Source organism: Phodopus roborovskii, unplaced genomic scaffold, assembly GCF_943737965.1.
Source record: "Phodopus roborovskii unplaced genomic scaffold, PHOROB, whole genome shotgun sequence".
Classification (NCBI taxonomy): Eukaryota; Metazoa; Chordata; class Mammalia; order Rodentia; family Cricetidae; genus Phodopus; species Phodopus roborovskii.
Genome location: NW_026126481.1, coordinates 487,035 through 502,302, shown reverse-complemented (window position 1 = coordinate 502,302; position 15,268 = coordinate 487,035). Strand labels below are relative to the sequence as shown.

The window sequence follows — 15,268 nt, the reverse complement described above, 5'->3', positions numbered from 1 at the left end:
AAACTTGGCGAGCTTCTGGAAAATTGGGGTTGAGATTTTATAGCTCAGAAATATAACGTATGGAAACCAGTGCTCTTTACAGTAATAATCAGTTGTCTTCTTATTTAAGGTTTTTAAAAATGCTTTTAAATTTTATTTAATTTTTTTGTGCAGATCATTCCTTTCTTTGAAGCCGGAAGATGAGGACTATCAGATGTGTGAAGGAATTGACTTTGAAGAAATCATAAAATATGATGGTCAACTTCTAAAGAAGATATGTAGATCTGTACACCCTTCTGAGAAATCATTTGTTATTAATATTGTCCCAGAAAAAGATAATTTGACGTCTCTTTCAGTGTATTCAGAAGACGGCTGGGACTTACCATATGTATTGCACTTGTGGCCACCAATCCTCATTCGGAATCTTCTTCCTTACAAAATTGCTTATTATTTAGAGGTACTTGATAGTTTCTTTGTGTCTTCTTGTAGCTTGAATTATTTAAAGTTATAAACAAAAGTTTTTGAAGCTGTAACCAAGATTACTTAAAAATAAGTACTTATCAAAATGAAAATTTTAATATCATGCTTAAAAAGATAATTTAGGGCCTCCAACCCTCACAGCCAGAGTAGAACCTCCACAACTCAAAACTCCATAAGTTGTTCTCTGAACTCCACAGCAGGCCTTAGCATTCTCTCCCACATACAATAAATAAACAAAAGATGTAATTTTCAAAAAGGGTAACTTAAAGAAAATATTTTTCATTAATTTACCTTAGAAGTCTACTGAGCTGTATACAATTATATACAAACAATATGATTTTCACAACTATAAATAGGCTTATATAATAAATGACATATAGTCACCATCTGATTATACAGTTTATTTTATAAGTTTTTTATTGTGGTTAAATAAGGACCAATCAAGATAAACAAATAGGCTGAATAGATGTTTATTCAGGGAGAAATAACTTACAACCTAGACAGATAAACACCAAGTTCCACCGGATGCTCTCTTGTCCGAGCAGTTCCTAAAAAAAGAGCAGATGCTGATTCCAAGGACATTGTTCCTCTTATTAAATTGGGTGATTTCAGGGCACTCTACCTCCCCTGAAAGCAATGTATCCCTTCCCAAAAAAGGTTACACCAAGGGGACATGAGTGTTTTTTATCAGAATGAAATGAGTTATTCCCATCACTACAGACTTGGGTTTCCAAAGGGTCTTTTTATCAGGTGTGAGGGTCTTTTTATCAGGTGTGCATTTTGGAGGGCTGTCTCCCTCTTTGGGATGGATACTTGCTCTGCTCCCAGGCTGGGCTCACCAAAAACCTGAGCCAGGAAAGGATAACAAGTTAGTTTTTATTTGACTAGGATGTGACTCCTCCAGAAAGCCACTGTGTACTAATGGAGGCTAGAGACAGAGTAACACACAGAAAGCTGTCTTAGTTGACTAAACTGTGGCAGCCCAGAACACAGAGATAAGGTTCCTACCTTACGAGACTGAGGGTTGGGCATGACTCTCAGCCCTTACACAAAACCATGATGTGGTATAAAAACAAGCACACACTATTTTATTTTTAACCTGGCCACCCAGACAGGGAAAACTCCAGTTGCCACTGTTAATAAGCCCTGGGCCCACAGGGCAGGAGCCTTTATCCTGGCACAAAAGGCTAAAGATAGAGACAGTGCATTGTTACTTTGTTGGATCAACTCACCCTGGGCCCTTTGAGCCAAACTGGATCCCAGCAGCTGAGAGGGTAGAATGGATCCAGGTCACTGGCTGACTAAATCCTAGACTGTTTCCTCTACTTAGAAACCATTTCCTGATGCCCACTGCTTCTCCCTGGCCCTAGATTGGCCACACCCTTCCTGCTGGGCACTGCCTACTTGACATTCCCCCATGCTCACCACAAACAAAGCAACCACCTTTCTCCTCTTCCTGAACTGCAGGGGAAGTTAAGTTTCCAGTTCCTGATGTCTGTGCAATTTAGGGAGAGGGTGCTATTGGCACTGCTTAAACATACCTATTCCTGATTCTTGGGTGTAGTGGGTTATTCACTTTGTCTCCTTCTGTGGCACTAACCACGCCCATTGGGGGTTGGAGCCAGGGGCAGAAGTGACCTGTGGAAGGAGGTATGAGGAGGAGCCTGGGATCGCTCTCTTGCTGGCAGGACTCGGAGAGGAGAGCATCCCGTGGAACTTGCTGGTGTTCATCAGTCTAGGTTGTAAGTTATTTCTCCCTGAATAAACATCTATTCGGACTATTTGTTTCTCCTGATCCTTATTTAACCGCAATAGTTTTTCTCTTATGCAGGTCATATATTGTGTGTTTGAGTGATGAATAATCAATTATGAAACAAGCATGGGAATTGGTATTGAAATACCAATCAAATGAAATACCTATATAATTAAAGCTTGTATTTTTTTTCTATTAAGTACTCAATTTTAGATTAAGTAGGGATTTTTCTCTTTTCAAAGATATTTTTATAAATATTTTTACTTCAATGCTTATTTATAGAAAGCAGTTCTTCACTGTAATCTACTCATTGTGAGTTTATTTAACTTTGTAAGTTATAATAGGTTTATGGTTTTGTGTGTGTATGTGTGTGTGTGTGTGTATATATATATATGGAGTGAACTTATCTGTGGTTATGTTTTTCCATGTGACAAATTACCATAATGATAAGTAGTTGGTACATGCAATCCCAACTAGGAATTGTATCCTTGCTCTACCACTTATTAACTTACGTTTTTAGGTAGATGAAACATTTTTATATTTTATTAAATAAAAATAGATATAAAACTTAAATGGTTAAGTCATGGAAAAAATCAAATTAGTCAAGTATATAAAGGATTTACTACCATGCCTCACAGGTACATGGTTGCCGTTTATTAGCCTCTTTAGCACCACCAACACTACTATCATTGTTTTATGGAATAGTCTGTTCCATGTACAAGTTCACCAACTGATATTATTTAAAACTTAAGAAATTCTGCTGTAATGGTTGGAAAGAGCTGGAGAAAAGATACTAGAAAAGTCTTAGAGATAAGAACAGGTAATGAATGTGTGAGTAGAAAAAAAATCGTGACTTTTTGAGATATGAAACAATGTGAATTGATGATGAATGGATGAAGGCATTGATTTTAAAAATGATGGGCAATGTGAGTTTTTTTTGTAACAGCTTTAATTTTTTTGTTTTTAGTTTTAAAACTGCAATAGCTAGTGATAAGTTGGAGCTTATTTTAGTTTTACTGATTATGGTATTACAGTTACAACTTGCATTGAAGTTTCTCTTGTCATTTAATGTTAGCCTTTATAGGAGTTTATCTAGAGTCTTTTAATAAGGACAGTTACTCAAATGTAGCTCAAGCACTAGGGCATTCACAGCTTGAAGAACACTGATGATTAGCTGGCAGTTACTTCAAAAGAGTTTTGGGTAGTATGTGCAAAGAATAAGTGTATTTGGGGGTGTATTTTTCAGAATCATGTTTAAGTTTGTTTTTGTTTTTGCTTCTTATTCTAGGGCATTGAAAACACGGTTGTTACTCTAAATGAAGGACATTCATCACAGATTTATAATGTTCAAATGGACCAAGCCAAGCTGCACTTAAAGTTGCTTGACTATCTTAATCATGATTGGAAAAGTGAATTTCATATAAAACCTAGTCAACAAGACATCAATTTCATCAACTTTACCTGTCTCACTGAAATGGAAAAGACTGATTTAGATATTGCTATCCATATGACTTACAATACTGGTCAGACAATTGTGGCATTTCATAGTCCATATTGGATGGTCAATAAAACTGATCGGATGTTACAGTACAAAGCAGATGGAATACACCGAAAGCATCCACCTAATTATAAAAAACCGGTACTCTTTTCCTTTCAGCCAAATCACTTTTTTAACAACAATAAGGTATGTGTCATTTTTTATAACTTTTGCTCTTTTGATAAACAATTCTTTTTCAGTTTTTAGTGCTCTGAACAATAAAATATAAAATTTAGATAAAAATAACATTTGTTAAATATTTGAGGTTAAAAAGGTTAATAAGCTGGGTACAGTAACATGCATCTGTAATCCCAGCATTTGAGAGGCAGGAGAATGTTGATTTTTGAGGCCTGCATATATACATAGTAAGTTATATCCAACCTGAGCTACACAAGAGACCCTGTCTCAGAAACATCTAGCCAAAATGTACAGTAAACATTTAATGTTAAGAAAGATTTATTACAATTGTTTTGTTTTGCCTTACACGCAAAGCTTTGAGTTTGACCTTCCATAACATACACAGAGAGATGGTATCTAAATTGTAATTTATCTCAATTTCTTTTCCTAGGTTCAGCTTATGGTAACTGATAGTGAGCTCTCTGATCAGTTTTCAATTGATACTGTTGGTAGTCATGGAGCCATTAAATGCAAAGGCCTGAAAATGGAATACCAAGTAAGTTTCTTCTGTGATAAATAAACTTTCGTTATAAATATATCTGTTGGATACTTAAATTTTATAAGTGTACAATATTAATAGTTTTCAAACTGTCTTGTTTCCTTAGGTTGGAGTCACTATAAACCTCAGCAGTTTTAACATTACCAGAATTGTGATATTTACTCCTTTTTATATGATTAAAAACAAAAGCAAATACCATATATCAGTGGCTGAAGAAGGAAGTGATAAATGGCTCTCTCTTGACTTAGAGCAGGTATGTAAGTAAATTTCATAATGTATTTGTATTTCTATGTTGACTGTATATGACAGACTACCTGAAAATAACACAGTGGAACCTGATTTGTAAAGTCAATATATGCTAATTAAAATGTACTTATAATTGTGTTTGACTTTTGATATTACATTCCTTAAATTATCATATACTGTTTTAATTCTGCCTACTCTAATTGTGTTTCAGTTCCATGAAACTTTATTGACTGTTTATCAAGGCTTTTTCAATTATTAAAAACTAGTCGTTTGCTCTATAGCTTAATCAGCATAATAGACACTGCCAATTCTAATAAATTTGGTTAAATAACTGCATTAGAAGTTTGGAAATAACAGCACTAGTAGTACAATTATTATTAAAGAGCAAGAAATTATTCATTTCCTCATGAAGCTGTTGGGAATTCCTTTATATGATAAGTTAAGTCAAGCTTGCTTCTTGGTAGAAATTAAGAGTCACTTAGAGTGAAATTGTGTTTCATGTCAGAAAGTTTGACAGTTTTTGTAAATGATGAACTGAGGTTGATATTGAAAGACCCACAGAGCGTGTGGACCCTCACGCCCTGACTCAGGAAAGGTGCCCCTCCCAAATCATGAGAAGTGGTCTTGATGTAAAAGCATGAGGTCTTTTATATTCCAAGTGCACTGGGGTCCACAGTCAATCGCCAGGCAGGGTTAGAGACTGAGGACCACAAGGTGGGAAGTAAGATAGCTTTTATAAGATTACAACAAAGCCCATCCATTTTAAACCAATCATCTCATAGCATCCAGAGCCTGTGCGGTACAGACCAGTCAATTTAAACCATCCAAGCCCAAGTCCCATAGACCAATCAGTTTCCTGTAGCCCCCAAGGTCCCCTCTTGCTAGGCTCTTGCAGCAAAGAATGTGACCTTTCACCTATTTACTGGCAGAGGGCAAGGTCTGGAATTTAAGATCAAACTTCTAGCTTCCTGTGGTCAGTGGGGAGTAAGGTTGTATTTTTCCATTCTTACAATATATTATCTAGTTTTGAAGAATTATTATACAAAAATGTCAAGAGTTTAGAAAAGTATTTGCTAATTTACTCATGATTTTTTTTTCCCTGTACATAAAATCAATCCTTGGGCATATTCTTGAATTTTTAGAATTTCTTTTTTGGTTTTTCTAGTAGGCAGAGTTTCTCTATTGCTTTGGAGGCTGTCCTGGAATTAGCTTTTGTAGACCAGGCTGGTCTCAAATTCACAGATATCCACATGCCTCTGTCTCCCAAGTGCTGGGATTAAAGGTGTGAACCATCACCGCCTGGCAGAGTTTTAGAATTTCTATTAGGGTTGATTTTGAGGTAAATGACATCAGTCTTTTTTGTCCACTGAAGTTTTGGTTTTTTGTTTGGTTGTTGGCTTGCTTGGTTGGTTGGTTGTTGGGTTTTGTTTTGTTTTGTTTTGATGAAAATATAAGAAAAAATAATAATAAATAATTTTAAAAGAAAGTTAATTTTATTTATTCAATCAAATATTTTTCTTTTTATCATTTTTTTTTTCATTTTACATACCAATTCCATTTCCCACTCCTTCCCCTCTTCCTGCTCTCCTCACCTTCCCTGCCCCCCCCATTCCACTCCTCAGAGAGGGTTAGGCTTCCCATGGAGAGTAAAGGAAGTCTGGCACATCTTTGAGACAGGACCAAAGCCCTTCTCCCCTGTGTCTAGGCTGAGCAAGGTACCCCCCCCCCAAAGAGAAGAATGGGCTCCAAAAACCCAGTCAAGCACAAGGGATAAATCCTGGTGGTTTCTAGGGTGATGACAGCAAGTGTGAGCAGAATAGTTTATTTGCTTCTCTCTAAGACTATTAAATGGCATAAGTATTTGTGATGAGATCTGTTTAAATATGTGTAATACATTTTTAGTGCATCCCCTTTTGGCCTGAGAATACCTCCAATATTCTTCTTATTCAAGTTGAAAGGAGTGAAGGTCCTCCCAAAAGGATACACTTTAACAAGCAAGACAGTTGTATTTTATTGCGACTGAATAATGAGGTGAGTGCTTTTCTTGATGTTCAGGGTCATTATCTTGTGTGTGTCATCAAAAAAACATGTATGTGTGTTACACTTTGCTTTTTGTAACAGATTTCCCAATGATTTTCCTCCTTTACTAAAAATTAGCCACCATTTCTTTTTATGAAAGAAAAGGTGAAACAAATATAAAATAATTCATTATCTAGAAAGTTAGTGGGTATGTTTAGAATAAACACTGGAATATATTAAAATTTCATTTGCATACAATAGAATTTTATTGTCAGATATGAAAAAGTCTGGATTGTCTAATTTTTCATAGAAAGTGAATCAAAAAACTATTCTAAGATAGTATGCCATAGTGAACATACATAGAGATATTGTGGAATATTTTAACTAGGCAAAGATGTGTTCCATTTTATACTGTGGAATGTTGCTTTAATTGTGTAAAGATTGTTGTATTTGTTTGTTCTGCATTTTTTAATTGTGTAAAGGTTACTTTTGTTAATGTTGCATTTTTATTTAAGTATGTATGTCTGCATTGCTGTTTTACCTTGACTGCCTAAGGCTAGGCAGGAAAGTGATAGGCAGGGTTGGCAAGCAGAGAGAATAAACAGGAGGATAAATCTATGCTAGAGAGAGAAGAATAAGAGAGGGGAGAATGAGAGGCAAAGAAAGGGAGATACCTGAGGCCAGCCAAGCAGCTGCCACCCAGCAGACACAGAGTAGGATATACAAAAAGAAAGGAAAAATAGCCCTGAGGCAATATGTAGGTGAAGAGAAATAGATTAAGTTAAAGAAATAAAACTAGCCAGAAATGAACTTATGCTAAGGCCAAGCATTTATAACTAATAATCTTAATTCTCCATGTCATGATTTGAGAGCTGGTTGGTGGCCCCAAAAAAGAAAAAGCCTGCTCTATTTGGTACCCTATGTGGTATAAACTATCCTATGAGTAGTTTTATTATTAAATGCTATCAGTTAATATTCTTAGCAAGATGATTACATTAAATATTTTTTCTTTCCTTTAAGCTTGGAGGAATTATTGCAGAAGTTAATTTGGCTGAGCACTCTACAGTTATCACGTTCTCAGATTACCATGATGGAGCAGCTACATTCCTACTAATAAATCATACCAAGAATGATGTTGTTCAGTACAAGCAAAGGTAAAGTGATTGTCACAGTATAGTAATTTATAATTAGCAGAATTGAGGAAACATAAATTCCTTCTAATGATTCCTTAAGAAATTGCCATTTTATTGAGTTTATGTTAAAGCGATTCTCTTTTTAAAACACTGTATTCAATTATATAGGAGTAGAACTGACTTGGTATGTATAATTGTTTTTTAATGAGTCAAAGACACATGAAAGAACTAAAGCCAGTGCCACATGGATTGTTCATTTTGAAATCTGTTGAGGAATATTATCAAGTTAGTCATAAGTCCCCAAATTTTGTTTGTTTGTTCGTTGGTTCATTCATTCGTTTCTTCCTTCCTTCCTTTTTTCTTTCTTTTTTTTTTTTTTTTTTTTTTTTTTTTTTTTTTTTTTTTTCTTGTTTTGGTGGTTGATGTTTGAGACAGGCTCTCACTATGTAGTGCCGGCTGACTTCAAACTTAGTATAGAATTTACACTGTTCTCAAGCTCAGCAGAGTCCACAGCCTTGACCTCCTAAGTACCTACCTACATTATGTGTATAAACCACCACACTCTCTCTCTCTCTCTCCCTCTCTTTCCCTCTCTCTCTGCCACACACACACACACACACACACACACACACACACACACACACACACACACACAAAACATATTTTGTGGTGGTCTATTAGTACCACTTCCATGAGAACCAGCCTCCAACAGCTCAGGGTTTGAGGGGGAGCCAACAAAATTGGTGGACTATCACTCAATTTGACTTTTCTATATGAGGAGTAAAACTTAGTTATCTGAGGCCAGCGAGGAGGCATAAAACTTAACTCTCTGGGGCCGGCAAAAAAGAGAAAAACACATCTCAAACATGTCAAGATCCTCATCTAGGCAAGTCTTATACAGGCCAGAGAAACTGAAGAAGAGATGTAGAGTAGGTGAGCTACTAGACAAACACACAAGGGCTTTTCTGAAGGCCAAAGCTTAGTTCTTCATTTTACTATTCTTATTGTTTACTGTATGCTATTCTTTTTCTGTTCTGTTCTACTCTGGTGTTTCCCGTCTGTCTCTTTTGATGTTTTCCTTTTAACTTTACTTCTACATCTTTCCTGGTGTTTTCCTTCTCTCTTTATTTTTTCCATTACAGTTTATATACCCTAGTAGAATTTCAAGTGGTAAAAAAATTATGATGTGGTTATATACTATTTTTCAATTGAATGATTACACTGAGTACAAATAAAAAAAAGAAAAAAACCTCATGTTTTCCATATCCCTTATATGATTAAATATTTTACATATTAGAAATGAAAAACATGTTCTAAGGACTCATATACATTTTTACCCAAGCAAGTTGTTACGGATTGGAGTGTAAGCAAGCAAGGTATTTTTCTCAACCAGTTCTTTTGCTGGCAGGCTATATTTTGCAGTTGCAACGACCAATGATCATATTTATCTCAAAAGGTAATCATAAGAAATCTTAGAAGAATCACAACTCCAAACTTTCATATATGAAAAAGAATTAGTCACCTCTGCTTTAAATCCTCAGGATCCATACCTTTTCATCAGCAGTTTTATTTATCGGGAAGTTGAGAGCAGAAATGGGCAAAAGGAATTAAGAATTATCTCTGATCGCCCACCTTATAAGAAAGGCACATCAGCTAATAATAATTGGGCTGCTTTGTTCTTGTTCCCTGACCTTAAGGAGTCCGCCAACTATGTGCCTTTCTAAACAAAAACATCTTAAAGCTTTGTTTTGGCTATGGTGTATACCAAAACCTGTGAACACATCTCTCAACATTAAAATTTGTAAAACTTGAGCTAACAGCTTCTGAGATTCAATTGTTTTCCTTAATCATTAACCTGAGCTACATGCCCCCTCAAGAAAGACTAGTGTGACATTTCTGTGGTTTTGTTTTCTGTCCTGTTCCACCCTGCTTTATCAGGGGCAGGGAGCAATACCATATCTTGCTTTTACCTGTATTAGTTTTCCCACTAAGCTAACCTCTATTATAATTCCTTACTATGTTTATTAAAGACCCTCAATCATCAAGTTCTATGTAATCTAAAACTATTATTGTATGAAATCATTGCTTCAGTTAAACAGGACATCTTAGGAGAAAATCATCTTCATAATAATCCATAGGTAGAAATTCCCAGTAGAACAGGATATTTCCATGAGATAATCACACCACATTAAAAGCAGTAGGAATATCTCCACATCCATTCACACAATGCCAGATACTGAAGAAAAATGGCAGCGACAAACATGTAAAGACATAACAGCAGTAGAAGCCCTCAGGGCCTTGCTTATCCCAAGATTCATCCATCAGTGCCTTCTGTGCTGATGGGCCAATCCCCTAAAGTCAGTAGCCACCTGCTGCTCCTCCTACATGCCAACTGGCGTGTGTGTGTGTGTGTGTGTGTGTGTGTGTCTGTCTGTCTGTCTGTCTGTCTGTCTGTCTGTCTGTCTGTCTGTCTGTCTGCACGTGCTTGTATTTGCCTAGAGGCTAGAGGAAGATGTTGGTTATCTCCCTCTCTGGCACTCCACTTTATGGACAGAGTCTGTTACTGAATGCAAAGTTCATTGATTCAGCAAGACTGCCTGGACTGTAAGCACCAGGAGTCTTCCAGTGTCTGTTCTTTGGTTATTAGGATTACAGGTTCATGTCATGCTAAACTTTTACATGGGTTCAAGCATACCAATCTCACACCCTCATGATTGTAGCAAGCACTTTACCAACTGAACCATCTCCCCAGCCCTAGACTGTTTTTTTATAGTTTTTAAAAATATGTTGTGCCTAATTTTCAAATTTTTGTCAAACAATAGATACTTTTCTGTGCTCTCTAATACCATAACCAAATATCAGTGATTTTAGATGGCTGTTAACATCTATAATTTATTTAGGTTTTCTGTGAAGCTTTGTCTTTTAGTGCTGCTAAAGTTTCTAAAGCTGTATATTTCTCTACTTAGTGACTCTAGGTTACCTCAAATTTGCTTTTTCTTGTTTTATTTTTTATTTTTATTTAATTAGTTTCAGAGAATTTATACACACATCCTTCCTCTTACATTTAGTTCTAATTGTTGATTAAATAAGTGTTCCTAGACTACCTTTCTAAGCACTTCTATCCATGATGTGCCTATTACACTACACAGCTAAGGTCTTTATTACCTGACCATTTGGAGTCTGTCCCTGGGTGTTTCCCTGTAAGAAGAGCCTGACTACTGAAGAAGCTCTTTGTGACACTGTAATTGCTATACATGGGTTTTTTATTGCACCTTTGCAAGGTTCATTTCTCCAAGTTTAAGATACATACAAATACATTGCTAACATTTTTAGTTTTCTTTTTCTTTGAATTCTCATTGCTATCAAAGATGAGACTTCACTAAAGTTTTTATAAGGAATATTTTGCAGTTAATCGAACATTAAAATTTTCCTTTAAGGACAAAGTTATCTGCTGATCAGCTCATTTACATTTGATTTTTTGTTTGTTTGTTTGGTTGGTTGGTTAGTTGGTTGGTTGGTTGGGTTTTTGAGACAGGGTTTCTCTGTATTGCTTTGGAGCCTGTCCTGGAACTTGCTCTGTAGACCAGGCTGGCCTCAAACTCAGAGATCCTCCTGCCTCTTCCTCCCAGGTGCTGGGATTAAACACATGCACCACAGTGCCTGGCTATATTTGACCTTTTTCTTCCTCTGATATTTGAGGAACACCAGTGGGGTTCCCTGCCGGTGTCTTTAGTTCCTTTTTAAAAAGTGGTAAGATGGTTTTGTGAATATTTAGGAATTTGTTGAATAGGTCTGACATGTCCTGTATACAGTATAATAATTGTTCATTTTAATTCTATAGTAAGTAAGCATAAAAAGGAGATAATCTCTCTAATCCAAGCGCTTCCGTATTTTGATGTATTCCTTTCCATGCTCCTTTTCTCTTTTACCTACACATTTACTGATTTAATTTTTAGCACTGTTGCAAACATAAATTATTTCAAAACATAATTTTTGGTGAACATATATGTAGAATTTTGCTCATTTTCCAAGTCTATAATGTTAGTGTTTTTATTTAATGTGTTTTCCCTGGTGTTTAAACATAGAATTTTATTTAGTAACCCAGGCTAGCCTTAAATTAAAAAATAATCTTGCCTCTGCCTCTTAACTGCTGGGATGACATAGTGCTATTAGGTCTGGTTGTTTATCTTTTAATAGGAATATTTAACCTGTTAGTAATTACAACTATATTTTACCTTTTGCCTTGTTGTTTGTATTTTGTGCTTGTGGATGTGTATGTGTACATGTGTGTATGCGTGATGTTCCCATGAGTGTGGGTGTATGTATACAGTGTGTGTATATGGGCCCAAAGTGCTTGTTTGGCATCTTCAATTGCTCTTCATTTTATTTGTTAAGGTGAGTCTCTGGCTGTAACAGGAGCTTGTAGATTTTGGCTGGTCTTACCCCAGGATTCTATTCTGAATCTGGATTTTAGGAAACTCTATCTGGGGATATAAACTTTGTTCTTCACACTAATGCTGCAAGCACTTAATCTGTGGAGTCATATCCCTTGTCCTTTACCATCATACTCTATTATATGTATTATCTAATAATTTGGAAAATAACTTGCCTACCTGTGGGTATATGAAATTAGCATCATTTCTATTTAATTCTCACTTTTTGTTCTTGTTATTTTGAATATGTGTATTAAACTCAGGATTTGCACTACTTTTGAGCTAAAGTACTTTTGTCTTTATGTGTATGTGGGTATGCATGCCATATTTGTAAAATTGCCTTCAGAGGCCAGAAAGGGTTTCAGGCTTTCTGAAACTACAGTTACAGATTGTTAAAAGTTTCCTGAGGTGAGTGCTAGAAACTAAGCCTGGGTCTTGTAGAAGAGCTAACCATACTTCTAACATTTGAGCCACCTCTCCAGCTCCTGTGTAGTACTTTCAGAATACTTTTCTACAATTTAAAGTAAGTTTAGATTCTCAAAGATCTGTATTTCCTCAGAAAAATGTTTACCTTGAAATATTCTTGTTTTCTTAGAGAATAAATTTTTCAACGGAAAACATTCTGAAAGGAAATATAGACATGCTCTTTTCATTGTGTAAAGGGGAAAAATTCTTTTCTAGTCTTATTAGAATTTTTTACAAATCTCAATGAAATATTTTTTAGGATTTTTGTGTGTCAATTGTATTTAATGTATTCATATTTTTATTACTTATTGTCAGTTCTCTCAATGAAATAGAAGATTCCCTTCCTCCTGGAAAAGCAGTATATTATACATGGGCTGATCCAGTGGGCTCTAGAAAGCTGACGTGGAGTTGTGGGCAAAGCCACGGAGAAGTAACACATAAGGATGTAAGTGCGAAGTTGGTCATTATGGAGTTCTCGGCTGCCTTTCCGTTTTTTATGCAGGTGTTATTTTACATCTAGTTGATTTTTAAGGACTGTTTTTTGCTATTCTATAAAAGCTAGCAAAGATTTTAAAAAGCAATATTGAAAATTGTTTTTAACTTTTGTCAATTTTATTTAGGTTTGCCATTTTCAAATTCTAAGTAGAAGTGGAAACCAGTAATCAGTCTGTCCTTTCTCTAAAGGAGTATGTAAAGCCATAGCAAGAGTTGGTATTTAGAAGAAATAGCAAAACGTAATCTTTTTTTGTGGCCATTGTGCAGAATTTAGTACTGTCACACTTGATCTTTTCCAAAAATACAAGAACTGCAAGTCTGATTTTGTTCATATCATCTTTTGTTTTTACTGTTACGAAGTGGATGTACTTGAAGTTTTTCAACATTCACCTCCTCAGTATCTCTGTACCTAAAAAAAGAATTCATTTCTCAGTGTCAAGCTTGTTAAACTAAATGATGATCATTTCAGGGACTGAAACCTCTGGTTTTACAGCTCTTAACCATGACTCATTTTCCAGCTCCTCTACAAGCAGTTTTATTTTGCATAATTTTCTTCAATAAAAAGTATTTTTTTAAAATATTCTATATTCAGAGTTTCTTTGTCATTTCATGCTACTGTACTCTTTAGGATTTTATTTTCTGTGTTGGTGTATGTGTGCCTGAGTACTATATGTACATGTACTATATATGCATACAAGTTCCCATAAATGTCAGAAGCCAGTGTCAGATTGTCTGAACCTGCATGCATATGATACTTGTGAGCTGCTTAATATGGGTGTTGGGAAATGCTCTTAACCACTAGCCACTTCTCCAGACCACCTGTACTAGATGAATTTTTTTTTTCCCTTGTCTATCAGTATGGGTTTTAGTTGATTTGATTTTGTTTTCAGGATTTCATATATAATTAGTCTAACTTTTATTTTTAAACATTCTTGATTAGCAGGTTTTGCTTTCTTTGATTTGATTTGGTTTGGTTTGGTTTTTGAGATAGTAACTTCCTAATTAATCCTGGATGTTCTGGAATGTGCTATGTAGACCATGCTGACCTCAAACTAAAGAGATCCGCCTGCCTCTGCTTCTGCATCTGCCAAGTTCTGGGATTAATAGCCTATATGATCTCTTGATTATTACATTGCATAGCTAAATAATACCAATAATTTGAAGTTTATAAAGATAAGTCTGAAATTTGGTATAATAGGCAGTCAGATTATTTTGAAATACCTGCTTTCTTAATTCTCTGTACTTCTTGTACTGGTTATTTTAGAAGTTTTTGTAGTGTTACCTAGGTAATAAATTTTGTGGTAACTTCAATTTTTAATTTCTGTGCATTGTAACATAAATGTGAATTAAATATTAAAACTTAATCAGAATACTTATTAATTAGAATTCACAGTTAACTATTAATTTGTTACATTTGTGATACCAATGCAATGTTTATTCATTTGTTTTTACTTTTTGTCTATGTATTATTATTATATGTGTAAATTTGTGTGTATGTGCATGCATACACACAGTAAAAGGGTACCTACCACGAGTCAACTTGTAGAGGTCAGAAGATAACTTGGGTGAATCAGTTCTCTCCTACCATATATATAGGTTATCAGGCTTGGCTACACATAATGTTACCTGCTGAGTCATCTAACTGGCTCCTAACAGTGTTTATAAAGGACATTCCTAAGTAGTCCTGTGGAAAAATAAGTGTTTTTGTTTTTGTTTTTTAATGTTATATATGACTTTTATGTGTCTTACATTTTGAATCAAAGGATCCCACTGTAGCACAGGTTAGCTTAGCTCATGGCAATTCTTTTGCCTCAGCCTCTCAAGTTCTGTGATTGTAGATGTAAGTTATTGCACCCAGTTGCTTAAGTGCTTTATAAGGATTGCAATTGAGATGACAAATACCTTTTTCTTACTCTGCTATGTAAGGAAATGTGAATTTGAGGCTTAAACAACCTTTAATGTATACTATATTTTCCATAGAGTTAAAATGCAGTAAAAACAAAAAATACTATTTTGTGTTGTTGGTTTAGCTTATAGCACTTTAAACTAGAT

The 15,268-nt window shown here is 35.3% G+C and overlaps 1 protein-coding gene across 1 annotated transcript in view; it reads left to right on the top strand.

Annotated features, from left to right (window-relative positions):
* The window catches only part of Vps13a (vacuolar protein sorting 13 homolog A), a 180,596-nt gene that overhangs the window by 120,985 nt on the left and 44,343 nt on the right, over positions 1–15,268 (top strand). Inside the window, exons 47-53 of the mRNA XM_051194059.1 lie at positions 154–436; positions 3,501–3,896; positions 4,318–4,422; positions 4,532–4,678; positions 6,574–6,702; positions 7,711–7,844; positions 13,037–13,166. Coding sequence (XP_051050016.1) covers positions 154–436; positions 3,501–3,896; positions 4,318–4,422; positions 4,532–4,678; positions 6,574–6,702; positions 7,711–7,844; positions 13,037–13,166 — 1,324 coding nt within the window. The remainder of the gene's footprint in view (positions 1–153; positions 437–3,500; positions 3,897–4,317; positions 4,423–4,531; positions 4,679–6,573; positions 6,703–7,710; positions 7,845–13,036; positions 13,167–15,268) is intronic.